This window comes from Anabrus simplex, chromosome 1, assembly GCF_040414725.1.
Source record: "Anabrus simplex isolate iqAnaSimp1 chromosome 1, ASM4041472v1, whole genome shotgun sequence".
In the NCBI taxonomy this organism is placed as follows: Eukaryota; Metazoa; Arthropoda; class Insecta; order Orthoptera; family Tettigoniidae; genus Anabrus; species Anabrus simplex.
Window position 1 is genome coordinate 458,180,325 of NC_090265.1, and position 16,848 is coordinate 458,197,172.

The 16,848-nt window shown below is 35.5% G+C and overlaps 1 protein-coding gene across 1 annotated transcript in view; it reads right to left on the reverse strand.

The window, feature by feature from the left end:
- Positions 1-16,848, reverse strand: part of LOC136856947 (collagen alpha-1(XVIII) chain) — a 622,397-nt gene that overhangs the window by 11,646 nt on the left and 593,903 nt on the right. The window contains exons 20-21 of the mRNA XM_067135237.2: positions 5,115-5,309; positions 53-168 (exon numbers count right to left, since the gene is read on the reverse strand). Of these exons, the coding sequence (XP_066991338.2) occupies positions 53-168; positions 5,115-5,309 (311 nt within the window). The remainder of the gene's footprint in view (positions 1-52; positions 169-5,114; positions 5,310-16,848) is intronic.

The window sequence follows — 16,848 nt, forward strand, 5'->3', positions numbered from 1 at the left end:
GTAATCTTCATTTAAACAGAAATTCAGTGCCCTTCCTTAAAATTTTACTCACCAGGAGAAATCAGTAAGAATGTTCTTGCCACTAAAGCTGTAAATCTTCATCTGCTGAGGTAAGAATCCACCTTCTCCATTAAACATGTCATTCCAAGAACTAAATAAGACATCACCCTGAAAATATATAAATGATTAATTAGGACAGTTGCAGTAATTCTACAATGTCATCAATGCAATCACAGAGTGCAATCTATGAACACAATGTCACAGAAGATAGACTGAAAAATAATGAAAACAAAATTAAACAATTTTCAAGAAAACATCATCTGTAGAATAGGTTGTTCTCTGAACAATGAAAGAACAGAAAAAGTACACTAAAAAAATTACCCACTGTCGGCAGCCCTGAAGATGGTTTTCCGTGATTTTCCCTTTTCACACCAGGCAAATGACTGAAGCTGTTCCTTAATTACGGCCACAGCCACTTCATTCAAACTCCTAGCCCTTTCCTATCCCATCATCACCATAAGTCCTATCTGTGTCGGTGTGATGTAAAGTCGATTGTAAAAATAAAAATAAAAAATTACACTACTTTATTATCAAACATGTTAGAGGAACTTCCACTTATCCCAATTATCAGCTACCAAAGGGCCGAACTTGGGCATTAATGTTTTATTAATATTACATAATCTTACAGCAAATTTCTAATGAGCATATACACATTGCTAGAATAATAAACTTTAATTGGCTGGTAGACTTTCTCTTTTTCTGATATATTTCTTTTCTTCTTCTTGTTTTGAATTTCTGTCAAGGAACTTCCATTTATTGGTTCATTGCATTGTTATTGGTGGGCATTCAAGGTATAAATTTTCTGTTATTGTTTACATTGTTTTTTCATATATTATTTTTTAATGATCTTATGATTTACTGCTTTCTGTTGTCATGCTTATGTTATTGATATTGCAAAACTTATTTGTATAAAGTTATGTCAGTGTTGATTAATTAATATTTACAATGTGTTTATAATTATTACTACTATTATTTCATTCTAATAGACAATTGTTATTTGCCCTAACCAAACCAAACCAAACCAAACTCAACCCCATGGCCTACCAAGTGACCACCGCTCAGCCTGAAGGCCTGCAGATTACAAGGTGCCTTTGTAGACCAAGGCTGCTATCTCACCATAAAGTAGCTCCTCAATTGCATTCACATATGCTGAGTAAACCTAAGACCAGTTTCAGATCCACATAAAACTCCCTGACCTGACCAAGAATTGAACCGTGGCCTCCTGGTAAGAGGCATGAATGCTATCCCTACACCATGGGGACAGCCCCTGCATTAGCCTGGTGTGAAAATGGGAAACCATGGAAAACCACCTTCAGGGCTGCCGAAAGTGGGGTTCGAACCCACTATCTCCCGAATGCAACCTCACAGTTGTGGCCCTAACCACAAGGCCAACTCGCTTGGTAATATTAATATACCCTTCAAATGAAGTTTAGAATATTGTAGGATAAAGAAGGACAAGATTAGAATTTAATCAAACAGGAAGGAAGCTAGCATCAAAATACCTGTTACCAAACTTTTAGGAAGCATACATGTTCAATCAGTTATTAGAATAATTGAATCAACCTTCTGCTGTCTATAGGGTCAGGAAATTAATGCAAATAAAATATAAGCAATTGTTGTTGAAAGAGGGTGGTTACAACAAACCACACTACAGTTAACAAATTATGAGAAAATATTTTATAAATATCTCAGGAATAAAGTAAATGTCTTGGCTACACATTTACAAACCAGCTTATTTTCAATAAAGGTCAATGACGGATACACAACAGCTAATATATGTAATAATTGCTAATATTGTAATGCACCTACATAATTTAGTTCAAACTGGAAGTACAGTATTTAAGGATTTACTCATAATAGAGAAGGGTCCAGGAAAATGTAGACACTCTTTGATAGTCAATATTAATGGAACAAAATGACATACCGTTACAATTCTTGCACGGGGGGGAGATTATTTTATGTGTCTAAAGTGACCCCATTAGTAGCCAAACAACGTCAATACCACTGAACTGCTGACTGAACTACGGCTGTCAGTGTTGCCAGTGTGATAGTCATACAGGACGCCTCAATGGTTCCTCATAGCTAGTTCTGTCGGTAAACTTCATTTTTCAAGGTCCCCCACAGGTAGAAGTCAAGAGGCGTAAGGACTGGAAACCATAGTGGGTACTCAATAGCTCCTCTTCGACCTATCCACTGTCCTGGTAGATTTTCATCCAAGTAGGATCTGATATCTCTGTGATAGCAACACCATCTTGTTGAACATTAAATCTTTCATTTCCAAACACATCTTGGATGGCAGGTAAAATCAATGTTTGCAGCATATGAAGATACATCTCACCAGTTACAGTACTTTCAAAGAAGATTTGGGAAACCGCGTGATGACAGAGCACACTACAAATTAACACTGGGTAGGTTAACATGTTCATCAATGTAAACGTGAGGATTTTCAGGAGCCCAGTACATGCAGTTGTGGTGATTTACAGTACCGTTCAGTTTGAATTGCGCCTCGTCAGACCAAATAACCATACCTGCAAACCGTTCATCCTTGGGAAGCATGCCTTCAAACAACTCGTAGTATTCCATCCTTCGATCCAAGTTGTCCTCGTTCATAGCATACAGTGATCTTGGAATGTACACTTTCCATTTTGCAGCCTTCAGAATCCACCGTACAGTTGATCAGCTTACCCCGCTTTCACGTGAACCCTGATTCACAGATTTTTCAGGTGACTTAGTAAAATACCGCAACACAGCAGTGCTGGAACTGGACTTGATGTTTTTGGTCAGCCAGACCTTTCCTTATGCACATCTTGAAGAGTACCATCGGCTTCAAATTTATCCTGAATATAGTAAATTGTTGTACGTGCTGGTGGCTGAGTTCCATACACATTACGCCATTGCCGTTGTACCTCCATCATGTTTTCGTACTTCCAGTACCACATCAGTATGGCCTTGCCTTGCTCAAATGACAATCTTACTTCATTCATTGCTGCACTGACATCTGCTGGAAAACGCGCATCAAGATTGTTGCGCTATTCACGTGACCTTGATCATCTGTTGAGAAAACAATGAAGTACACTACTGTGCAAGAATTGCAACGATATGTCATTTTATTCCAAAGATATTAACTATCACAAAGAGTGTCGTCTATATTTTTCTGGACCCCTCTGTATATAAATTGTGCTCCATCCTTCAGAAAAACAAAATCAAAACCAAAAACAAAACCAAAACAAAACCAAAACCAAAACCGAAAACAAAAACATAAAAACAAAACAAAAAGACACACACAAAGGGAAGAAGTAATTGGTCTGAATTACAGCTACCTGAGAAACATTTTACTCAATTATAATTACAAATTGCTTTTCCACTAAGTAATCAGTAAAATGACAATAACTTTCCGTAAAGAAATCACTGACATTTATTTTTTGCATGAAGCTGTAATAATACCATAGTTTGCAAGAAAAAAATATTATTCATTTTATGTGGGGTTTTTTTCAGCATTGAGACATTAAGTGGCTATCATCACTAGGTGACACTAAACAGCTTGGTACTTTTGAAGTGATCTTTTTCCATCATTTTTGTTTTAGTTAGTGACTAGTAGTATTTCAAATAGTTTACCATTTACTTTTCAAATAAAGTAATTATTTCTTAAAATTCTCATTACTAAGCATTTCTTTTTAACTTTTACAATCTGCAATCTGCTTTACGTCACACCGAAACATACAGGTCTTATGGCAATGATGGGATAGGAAAGGGCAAGGAGTGGAAACCGTGGCCTTAATTAAGGTACAACCCCATCATTTGCCTGGTGTAAATATGGGAAACCATGGAAAACCATCTTCAGGGCTGCCAACAATGGGGTTTGAACACACTACAGGAACACCTAAAGAAATACCTGTGTTTAATTTTAAGAACATCAATGGGATATGTATGATGTATTTGAAAGTACTGGAGATGTAAGAAAGTACCTGACCCAGAACTGGTGAAGCTATTTGTTCTGCTGTAATAAAACTGAAAAAGTTATCTTTTTCATAATTTTTTTTTTTTTTTTTTTTTTTTTGCCATTTCTACTTCTGTGCAGTGTATATCAATCACTAGAAACCAACAATTAGTACAATGTAAAGATTACCATTTTATTTCTTAGAAGTAAATTACAAGTAAAAATTACTCTTTGTAAAAAGTAACAATTACTAAGAATGTAATAATTGCGAGTAATCCAATTACTTTCACTCAGTTACCCCAGTTGTCAGAAAGTGTTTCAAAATTATACGTACAAACTGCAGGGTGTATACAGCGTGATGAAATAAAGAAAAAGTCCTAATAAACATAGGGCCAGAAAAATAATGATTCTAAGGTACAGCATAATCACATTTGAAACAGTTAAGACACCACTCAGGCTTTGTGTTACAGGTAACAGACCCCATACTGGATGTCAACAGCATCTTGTCATGACACCTCACACGTGGACTGGATGTCGGTCACCTCATTAGAATATATGTGAGTTACCATGACAATTGCTTAAAATGTGGTTGACATCCAGTGTGGAACCTGCTACCTGGAACATAAACCATGAACAATGTTATTGTGCAATTAAGTCTTATCTTGGGAATGGTTTGTTTCCAGACCTATTTTAATTAAGACTTTTCTCCTTGTTTCATTGTTCTCTACCCAGTCCTGCAGGTTGTATCTATAATTCTGAAACATCTTATATATATTCTACATTTAATAACAATATACTACTTCATTTTATGGCTTTGCATTTGGCAGAATCATTATCTGAATGTTATCTGATATCCTGCATTCACTTCATGTCTATTCTGGAATATGGAATAGTAATTTTTTGAAAGCAGATCTTAGGAAGATAGTCTAAATCTTAAAATTTGAGTACCATCACAGGATTTTTCTGGGCTGAATGTTGAAACACCTCTGAAAAAGATCAAGACTCAGAATTGCAGTCTAAAGTAGTCCACTCCAATATCAACTCTGGATGTAATTAAATCTCATGGCTTGTGAGATAACATGACAGATATGGAAATTGGTCACTGAACTTGAGTTACCTTTGTATTTACTACTGGTAAGGTCCGATCTGAAAAGCGGACAATTGTGTCCAAATCTTGAACTCTGGATGAAAGGAACGCCCGGAATGTTCCTCGTAATCCTGCTCGCCTGGCTTGACGATAGCAGGAATAATCTGCACCTCTTACCCCATGCATATCTCCTGTCCATGGTTCATTCAGTGCAGCCATTCGAAGCTAAAATGAAACAAAGTTAATTTTTCAGATATATATTTTATTTATCCTGTGCACTGAACTCATTATGTTATGTCTGAATTTCAATATTACCTCTAGATTTCTTTATATGAATAACCTAAGACTTCAGTTATTGTGTTCTGCAATATATTTGAATGCATCCTGAATGTTTCAGTAATTAAAACTTTTAGAATTCTTAACATAATGTGAAAATCTCAAAGTTGACATCTCAAACAATTTAAAGATAAAAATTTCATGATGTTCTGTATTGAACTGTGTCACAATTAAGCTGAAATAATTAAATAGAAATGTAACTCTAACATTTCTTATTTATTTGTATTGAATAGGTTGAACTACATTATTTGTTATTTCAATTTAATTGTAATTTCAAACAATGACATTTTTTAGGAAACAAATCTGAAAGTTTAACACAGTTTAGTAAATATGTATGACAGAATTTTTCAAACTACTGTAGCCTTGAGGATAACCAATATAGATTATAAGACAGTACATTTTATACAGATACTTAAAGGAGCGCATTAATGCAAGAGTACAGTATAAGTGGACATATCGACTACTGCAATAAATCTGATATATCATGTTACAAATAAACTAAATTAGAAACAGGTAATTACAAATTTTCTGTGATTACAGAACATCTTCTTGGTATGTTATTTAATGTCATTTTAAGTATGCTTGCACTTCACAACATCACTTTGCAACAAAAGCAGACAATAGAGGTACCTTGTGAGCTGTTGTCAAAAACAGAAAATGTTGAAATTTGAAATGAGTGGTGGCAGAAGCATGGCATTATAAAGGTGTAATAACATCCATAAAATAACAGGGAAGAAGGAGAAGAAGAAGAAGAAGAAGGCAAAGGTGAAATATGAAGTATTTATCATTCTCCATTAGCTATGTTATGTTGCTCACTGCTCACCAGCTAAACTGACAATAGGGTCACTTGCTACAGGAGTGCTAGCAGCAATCAGAGAAGGGGAGAGAGGGAAGGAGAGGTAAAAAAGGAGTGTGAGGTGCTAGAAGGGGGTGTGTGACAAATGTTATATAATATGGATAAAATATTATGTTTGCTATCAAAGTTTATAATTTCATCATATAGATTTCAAGAAAGCTTATGATTGCATCCATGGAGAATCTCTGTTTAAAATTTTAAGACACCTTGGACTACACCCCAAATTAATAAACATGATAAAATTGACTCTCACCAATACCAAGTCAAAAGTGAAGTTTAGGGGGGAAACATCAGAGACATTTGAAATTAAAACTGGACTACGGCAGGGAGATGGGCTCTCACCACTATTATTTAACTGTGCTCTAGAAATGGTAATGAGGGAATGGTTTAGAAAATCTCCCCCCAAAATAAAGATTGGCCGAAAAATCAAAACAAATTGCCTGGGTTTTGCTGACGATTTAGCATTACTAGCAGTGGACATAAAAGAAGCAAAAACCCAGATATCAGAACTTCAAAACATTGCAAATAAAATTGGCCTCAAAATATCATTTGAAAAAACAGAAATTATGCCCCAAAAACCAACACAGCTAAAAGAAGTCACCATAAATGGTAATAAAATCAAAATAGTAACTCAGTTTAAATATCTTGGAGAAGTAATAACACATAACTTAAATGAAAAAATCTCAATCCAAGTAAGAACAAATAGATTAGCTAAAGCACAAAAATTAACATGGGATATCTACAAAAAGAAATGTCTATCAATAAATACAAAAATAAAACACTACAACACAGTTATAAAACCGGAAGCTACATATGCAGCAGAAACACTCTTTTACCTGAATAAACAATCAAAGACTGACAGACTTCAGAAAATTGAAAGGAGGATTGGAAGAACCTGTATCAACAAAAAATATCAGAAAGATGGACAGTGGCGGTTAATACCTAACAAAGTCGTGTACAAAGAGCTAGAACCCATTACAGATACTATGCGTAAGAGGAGACTGGGATTCTTTGGACATATCATGAGGATGCAGGACTCGAGACTTCTGAAACAACTAGTACAACACAATCTCGTCTCAAAAAATACCACAACAGGATGTAAATGGATCAGAGAAGTAAGAGAGGATCTGAAGGAAATAGGCCTTACAACAGAAGACACCAAAAATAAGATAAAATTGAATACAAAACTCAAGAATACAAACCTCCGCTTTACCCTTACACAAAACAAACCAACAACACGCACATTTTCAACTGAGGAAAGGGCACGAAGATCGGAGCATCTGAAGAAGTACTGGGAGGACCGCAAAGCCCGAACAATCCCTTCAAAGAGACCTGAACGACGGACTGACTAAAGTGATCCTATGTGGTCATAAAAGAAGAAGAAGAAGAAGATGACTAACTTTTTTCAAAATTTCATTAAGATTTAAATTCAGATTAATTCTCTGATTTAAATGAATATGAATACCCTCTGAAATATTCATCAAAATACCTTTCTGTAAAATGTTTTAAATGTCCATATCCTGATCTATTGAAGTGTAAGAATTATTAGTCATCCATGTGCTCACTGATAGCAGATAATCTATTGTACCTTTTGGGTTAACATGTAACTGTTAATGCTAAATTCAAAAATTTATAATTATTAATAACATGAGTATTACAAAATAAAGTGGAATTAGTATTATTGGTTTTAAAAGAATGAGATGATGTTTTTTTTTTTTAAATATATTTCAACATTTTCCATTTTTGACAGCAGCTCACAAGGTACCTTCCACAATAGAGAACCTCCCAAGTTGGCTTTTGTTCAAGATGTTTGACAATATTTATTAGGTGAAGCACATATACATTTTTACTGCATTTATACAATATATCATAGACTTTTTAACATTCGAAGGATTGCGGATCCAATTTAAACATTCTACTGCTTTCAGGTTACAACATTATGACTTAGCTTTCATGAGGTTTTTGAAAAGAACATTTTAATATACTATAATATGTTAGAACTTTTTATCCCATAAGAATATGGTCTTCTGTTGTAACATTCTGATTGTTTTAGAAACAAATAAATTTTTTTTTAGTATAACATTAATGGCTGAAGATGCCCCAAAGAGGTCGCAAAATGTCCTACCAAAGGCCTGCTCACACCTAGCGGAAGAGAGACACGGCATAAAGGCAGAAAAAAATTATTTCGCTGCATATTAGATGTGATGGCTCACACTTACACCTACTGGAGAGGAAACGCGCCGTGCCAAAGAAGAGAAAGTTACTTGTCGAGAATATTTCTTCCGCTTTTCCTGCCGGAATTTTATTTCGGTAACGTTCGTATAGTATTTGGTTGTTTTGCAATCTCATTGAGTCCATACCGTACATAGCGTTTGCTTCCTCTCAGCTGTGTTGAAAATGGACTGTGAAAAGCTATTCATTTATTTGAAAAGTACACTTTTCTATATGATAAATGCCATAAGTTATATAGCAATACCACTGAACTAGCAGTTGAAATTTCACAATGCTCATTCGAAAATACACTTCGAATTTATCTTGAGGGCGTAACAACGGTTGAAACAAATAAGACAATTCACCATTTAAATTTCTAGATAAATTAATGTCACCCTTTGTTCTTCCCTTTCAGCATCTTCAACCAAGAGAGTGTTCGGCTCCATGGCTAAATGGTTAACGTGGTGGCCTTTGGTCAGAGGGATGCCAGGTTTGATTCTCACCTGGGTCGGGAATTTTACTGTATATCATTGGTTAATTTCGCTGGCACAGGGTTTTGGTGTATGAGTCGTCTTCATCATCATTTCCTCCTCATCACGATGCACAGATCGCCTACAGGCATCAAATCAAAAGACCTGGTCTTGGTGAGCCGAAGTCCTCGGACACATCCCAGCACTAAAAGCCATATGGCTTTTCATTACCAAGAGAGCAAAGAACTAACATGTGATCCATTAGTTGCGTTCAGCTGGACCAACACTTCAACACACAACTGAAAGACAAGTTTTGACGATCAGCTGTCCAAATGACAAGGCATGCTTCTGATAGGTATGAGCGCACACAGGAGAAATTCTTCTCGGAAGTTCCTCTCTCCACATCTCCATTCCAGTAAGTGTGAGCAGGCCTTAACTGTGTAATTATTTTGGCAATTTAAAAAAATTACATAAATGTAGCTGATTGACTAGGTGGACAGTTATATTATCATTTCCTATACCATTGCAAACTGCCAATATCGTATGGAATTATGATGAACTTTATTGTATGTAATACAATGAACACTCAATCTTACCATCCGTGGATACCGCTGGAAGCAGCAAGAGAGAAAAAAATTAGAAATATGAAAATATGACACATGATTTTCAAAGTTACTACTCACAATATGTATACTATTTTTAACAACAAAGAAAGTAACTTTTACTGACATCATTCAGCCATGTAAGTCTTGTTATTACATGGTTTTCTTCTGGATTTACAGTTTACATTTTGACAAAACAAGGCCTTAAAAAAACCTCTCTGATAAGTGTCACGCTTAAGCTGTGTTGAAAATATTTATTAGTTTGTTCCTGTTAAATGATAGTAAAAGTGAAACCTTCACCATAGAGGCCTTTTTTTTTTTACTTCCTGATAGAGACTTGATCCCAGATCCTTCCGGTGCATAAAAGTAGACAAAGTAAATTATATTCCACACAGCACACACTGTCTAACATTGTTTTTTAAACTTTATTTTACAGTGTAGAATGGATGTCTAATACCTGGCATGGAATTAAGGAGAGATTGGGACAGCACAGAGTGTCATCAGGGAAGAGATGAGAAAAAAATACAGCAGCAAGGCAATACAATATTCCAGTCTAACACTGTTTTAAAGATTGAACAAGCTTGCATAGGAGGAAATGGACATTTGCATCCTTCACTTAAGTATTCTTTGATTTTAATTTATAGTTTATATTATTTTCGTATAGGATCAATTATCGAACAGTAGTCTAATATACTGTTAATTCGATATTCTCTGCTACCTTGTTTAAAATGATAATTCTTTCAAGACCAATATAATCAGTCTGTATCTGTATTAAGACATGAAACAGAAGGTCTTGTACAAATTTAAACGCAGCTTATTCTGCTTTAATGTTAATATGAAACAGTAAATGTTTTGGAATGATTTTGACCAAAGTTTAGTTTTACCCAGGAAAATGTCCTGATAGTGTATTTCTGATGAATGGAACCATGATATTTTTCTCTGATGAGATAAGAATTTGAGTATCTTGCTTTTTAATAAGCTTAACAGAACCATATCATACATCTTACAAAAAAGTAGAGCAAAAAAAGCAGAAAGCAGTGGATGAATGTCCCTATATGAAGACACCCAGAAATGTTCATAACAAATCCTGAGAAAACTTTGGCAGTTCTGGCCTCAAAAATCAATAAGAACTGAAATAATCATCCATGAAAAGTTGTATGAAATACAGATATATCACTAAAGTTTAGAGAGATTGTACAGCTTCAATAGAATTTATTGTCCGACTCCTTACAGTAATTGAAATTAATTAATAGGGGTCCTCCTATTCAATACACAAACATTTATTAATATAAATCAATTACATGTCATTCACATGAAGTACTAGTTTCGGCACTAAACTTGTGCCATCATCAGCCACCGAGTCAAATCAGACAAACACAATAACTAAAAACAACTTTAAAACGCTCTGTAACACCTACATAGATTAATATTAAATAAAATATGGTACATGGTAATATTGCACTTCAGTATAAAATCCTTTTAAAATGACGATGACTCCATTGTTTTGTACATATGGTGGTTTGTCCAGCTTATATATGTCTTTAGTTCTTTGATTTTGTTGAAATTATGCTGCAGAGTTTAAAGTCATATGAAGTTAACACTTTGTTTGATCTGTGGTTTGGTTCCGAAAATAAATGTGCATATGATGAACTTGGTTAGACCCAAATAATTAATTCTCACTTCAATATGGGGTTTTTGGAACCTGGAGAAATTAAAAGCCAAATTAGGCAAAGGATAGAGAAGACTAAAAAGAAAAGTCTAGAAATGATGAGAAACGACTAGAAACGAACTCACCTTGAGCAACTTGTTTGATCAGCAGACGCAGCTGGACTGATGGATGGAAACATGAGGTTAAGGGCCAAGGCAGAGGGGAGGGGTAGAGGTGGAGCAACTGGCTGAGAGCTCTATATAAAGTTTTTCAATTTATTCAACGTTTTTTAACTAGGAACTATCAATTTCTCTCTAAAAAATCCATCAAAAACACCACCAAACTAATTGAAAAAATGAAGTAATTTAATGTGCAGCCCAACCATACCCTTCATTGTTTTGACATAGTGAATATGTATCCAAGCATATCCATAACCAAACTCTCCTCCATTATTGAAAATAACTTAAACAAACAGAGTTCTCTCAGCAAATTAGAAATACAGGATTTTATTTCTCTTCTGAAACTGGTCATCAACAATAATTTCTTTAAGTTTGATGAAACCATTTATCAACAAAATGGACTGGCCATGGGATCATCTGCATCGGGAATTCTAGTGGACATTTACTTAGACTTTCTAGAATATACAAAAATAAGTAACAACACTTTTCCAAACATCCTCATTTGGGCCAGGTATGTTGATGACACATTTGTTACAATGAATAAAGAAATCAAGAATGCGACCTCTACCCTGCAAGAACTAAACAACATCGACCCCCACATCAAATTTAAACTCGAGTCCAAAAATAATAAAGTAATTAATTTTCTGGATTTAACTATTCTCAGAAACCCTTTTGCTCTTTCATGTAGAATCTTCAGAAAACCAACACAAACTGCTAATACTATTCGCCAAGATTCCATACAGCCCCAAACACACAAACGTGCAGCGTACAATAGCATGGTTCATCGTGCATTCACGATACCTATGACTAAGAAAGACCTCAATAACGAACTCAACACTATAAGGGCAATCGCCAAATTCAACGGTTACAACAGATCATTTATAGAATAGATAATCAATAAATTCAGACACCGGCCTAAGACCACTCTCACGAAAGAAAAACCTAAAACTACCATTTCATCTACTTTAACATTCAATGACGATGTCCATCAAATCACCAATCTCTTTTGAAGACATAACGTAAACATTTTCTTCAGAACTAATAACAGGACTTCAGAAATTATACACAATTCAACATCTGTCAACACCTCTAACAGATTTTCTAAATCCAGAATCTATAGATTCAAGTGTAATGACTGCAGCGCCTCTTACATGGGACAAACAGGACGCAGCTTCACTACCAGATATTCAGAGCACGTCAACGCAGTAAGATATAACAAGATTTCTGCTATATAGGCCAACACGTTCACTACGCTAATCATAAGTTCACTGACATAGAACAAGACTTCGAGATACTTCAAATAGCAAACAAAGGGCCAATGAATATTATCAAAAATTGTTTCATTCATTGTGATCAATATTTCAACCCTAACTATAATTTAAATGAAATTTCCAAGAAATCTAATATTTTTTGATCTCTTAATTAAATGGTTAAAAAAATTTAGACCGCCTACTAACAACTCGATATTTAAAACCATACACAATATATATCCTCATCAGTTACCCCACTACCACATCCCTCCGCTCCACCTTAGCTCTCTGCCAGTTGCTCCGCCTCTACCCCTCCCCTCCGCCTTGGCCCTTAACCTCATGATTCCATCCATCAGTCCAGCTCGGTCCACCACTAAAACAGGCTGCTCAAGGTGAGTTCGTTTCTAGTCATTTCTCGTCATTTCTAGATTTTTCTTTATAGACTTTCGTTCTGCTTTTTAGTCTTCTCTATCTTTTGCCTAATTCCACCTTTAATTTCTTCTCCAGGTTCCAAAAATCCCACACTGAAGTGAGAATTAATTCTTTGGGTCTAATTAAGTTCATCATATGCACGTTTATTTTCGGAACCAAACCACAGATCAAACAAAGTGTTAACTTCATATGACTTTAAACTCTGCAACATAATTTCAACAAAATCAAAGAACTAAAGACATATATAAGCTGGACAAACTACCATATGTACAAAACAACGGAGTCATCGTCATTTTAAAAGGATTTTATACTAAAGTGCAATATTATCATGTACCATATTTTATTTAATATTAATCTATGTAGGTGTTACAGAGTGTTTTAAAGTTGTTTCTAGTTATTGTGTTTGTCTGATTTGACTCGGTGGCTGATGATGGCACAAGTTTAGTGTCGAAACTAGTACCACATGTGAATGACATGCGATTGATTCACATTAATAAATGTTTGTGTATTGAATAGGAGGACCCCTATTAATTAATTTCAATTACTGTAAGAGGAACTATTACCATATCTGAAATTTTCTTTAGTGCTACTAAAAACTATGTTATTCTGTCACTGATTTTCAATGTTCAAAAGGGGGCTCCACAACATATTAATATTTTCATGGATCTGTCTGATCAGATACAGACAGACATTTTAGGAAATGGCTCAAAAGTATTCAAATCTTACAGTTGAGGAACATGCTTAGTTAATCACAGCAACAATCTTGAAATGATACTAATAGCAATAGGAAATTATGTAGGTATTTTGGCACTGTCTGCACATGTCACTCACAACCACCAATTGCTTGACTTTACATTCTCTCAGTATTTTACAAACAGGCTGTAAGTGTTTGTCTGGCAGTGGAGGATGACAAAGCTGTTATTTTCAGAGATGTGTACACAAGGGTGGTAACCTATAGACTATGATCTCTGGCTTAAAAAGATACTGATATACCAAGGTATATTCTTCAGAAAGAAAAGGATCATACCAAATCATTATTTCTCAATAGGTGAGAAACAAAGTGTTTGTCTAAAAATGAGTAGTTGCATTACCTTCAATCTCAATTTCACTGATGACACTTTCCATGATGACATATATTTCACCTTATGAAACCTTATGAGAGAAATGGTGATTGATTTAAATGTGGGTTAAAGAAACCATTTAGGTACAAGAGTTGCAACAATAGGTAGAAACATATGTTTTATTGAAGAATTAATAAAGTAAAATGTTACTTAAGGACATAATAATCTGTACTAGGTATAGACGCTAGAGTTATTTACACGGAACATCTCTTGTTTATTTTTTAGAATTTGTTTTATGTCGCACCAACACAGATAGGTCATATGGCAATGATATGATAGGAAAGGGCTATGAGTGGGAAGGAAACAGCCATGGTATTAATTAAGGTACAGCCCCAGCATTTGTCTGGTGTGAAAATGGGAAAACACAGAAAACCATCTTCAGGGCTGCCAACAGTGGGATTCAAACCCACTATCCCCTGAATGCAAGCTGACAACTACGTGCCTCAAACCACGTGGCCACTCACTGAGTCTTGTTTATTATAATAAGAAACAATAAACAAGTTGAAATTTTCACATCATTTTATTTGCACAATTTTAGCAACTTTGAAAAATGTATTGACCAATAATGAATGATGTAAGTGGTGATGATTTGTTATTGTGGAAGAACTACTTCAGTTTCAACTCAGTTCCCTGTTAACCGTTAGGCTCTTTAGTCAAAACTAATTATGAATAAATAAAATTTAGAATCATGGGCTTAAGATAAGCAGGACTAAAATGGAGCATCTCCAATGTAATTCCTCCATGAGTGATGTTGATGGTCAGGATGATTTAAAAAGTGGGAATGAGGAGGTAGCATAAACCTTCAAATATCTTGGATCAGTGATACAGGATAATGCAGACTTTGACAGAGATATTACCAACCGGGTCAACAGTGATTGGGTGAAGTGGGAGGCAGCTAGCAGAGTCCTATTGACAGAAAGGTCCCTCTTCACCTGAAGGGCAGAATCTAGAAAACTGTTGTCCATCCAGCCATTCTGTATGGTTCAAAGTGCTGGGTTACAAGGAAGAAAGATGAACAGAAACTTCATATAGCCAAGATGAAGATGCTCTAATGGGCCCGTGGAGTAACCAGCCTGGACAAAATTCCAAATGACAACAATTGCCAATCTCTGAGAGTAACACCAATCTCTGAAAAACTGACAGAAAATCAACTGAGATGGTCAGTCACTTTCAGCGAACACAAGATTATGTGGTGCACAGAGTGGAGAGGCAGGCAGTAGAAGGCCACCCTGCTCTGGGAAGATCTAAATTAACATGGAAAACATGCATCAGAAAGGACCTGAATAGTACCAATGCTGATGAAAATAGAATGCAAGATCGAAGTTACTGGAGGAGAGTCACCAGAAAAGCTGACCCCACCTGAGCAGGAAAAGGAGAAGAGGAAGAAGAATAAAATTTTTTGAAAGTATCTGAAAAAAGAAAAAACAAAAGATTATACCTGAAGAAGTTATAGTAAACAAGCCAGTTGCCACAAAGCCAGTTTCAGCGTATTGTGCGATGTCGCACTCCTAGGTGGACCAGTGAGGAAGGAAGAACTACATGAGGGGTACTTCATTAATGTAAGTTATAACACTTCAACAACTATCAGAAGAGTGGACACAGGTTTTAATACAAATGGTAATCAATTCATATCATATAAAAGAATTGTGCGATTTGATAGAATCTCATGATGTTCTTTTAAGAACAAAATATGTCATTGTTTCTTTTTCAGGCATAATCTGTTATTATATGTTTTCTTTTTCAAGCATTTTTTAAATCTTTTTCATAAATTAGTTTTAACATACTGAAGAACCTAACGGTTAAAAAAAAAAGAATTAATGATGATGTGATATTGTGTAGCCTCTCGAGGGGTCGGGTGCAGGTCTTTCTAGTCAATGCCCAAGGGCGACCCGCAAATCTGGTTGTGTGGTGATAATGAGGTAGGAGAAGGTGAATCCTAGTGTCAGTACATAGCCTGCTCCTGTCAAATAACACCAAAAGATCTGATTAAGGCTTAATGTTCCAATCTGATAGATAAATCACCATCAACAGCACCATATGCCCTCACTCCATATGAAGTCCGGCTCCATGGCTAAATGGTTAGCATGCTGACCTTTGGTCACAGGGGTCCCGGGTTTGATTCCCGGCAGGGTCAGGAATTTTAACCATAATTGTTTAATTTCACTGACACAGGAGCTGGGTGTATGTGTCGTCTTAATCATCATTTCATCTTCATCACTACGCGCAGGTCGCCTACGGGAGTCAAATCGAAAGACTTGCATCTGGTGAGCTGAACTTGTCCTTGGACACTCCCGGCACTAAAAGCCATACGCCATTTCATTTTATTTATTTTTTTTTTTTTTTTTTTTTTTATTTTTTACTCCATATGAATACTGCAGATAGATTTGGAACTGAACCCAAATCTAGTGATTAGATATTGCATCCCACCATCTCTCCTAGCCTGTAGGCAAAATTCTGAAGATGAAAATTATTTCCATCAATGGGACTCAAAGCAACTAAACCATGGTGTCAGACCTTAAAGAACACCTTAATGATCATTGTCACTAGGCAAGAATGAAGAGGTGTATTATTTACATTGTACCGCCACATTTCTCATGAAGGTTAAATCGACAAAAATTATATTCAAAATTGTCACTTCATTACCAGAAGCCAATATTAA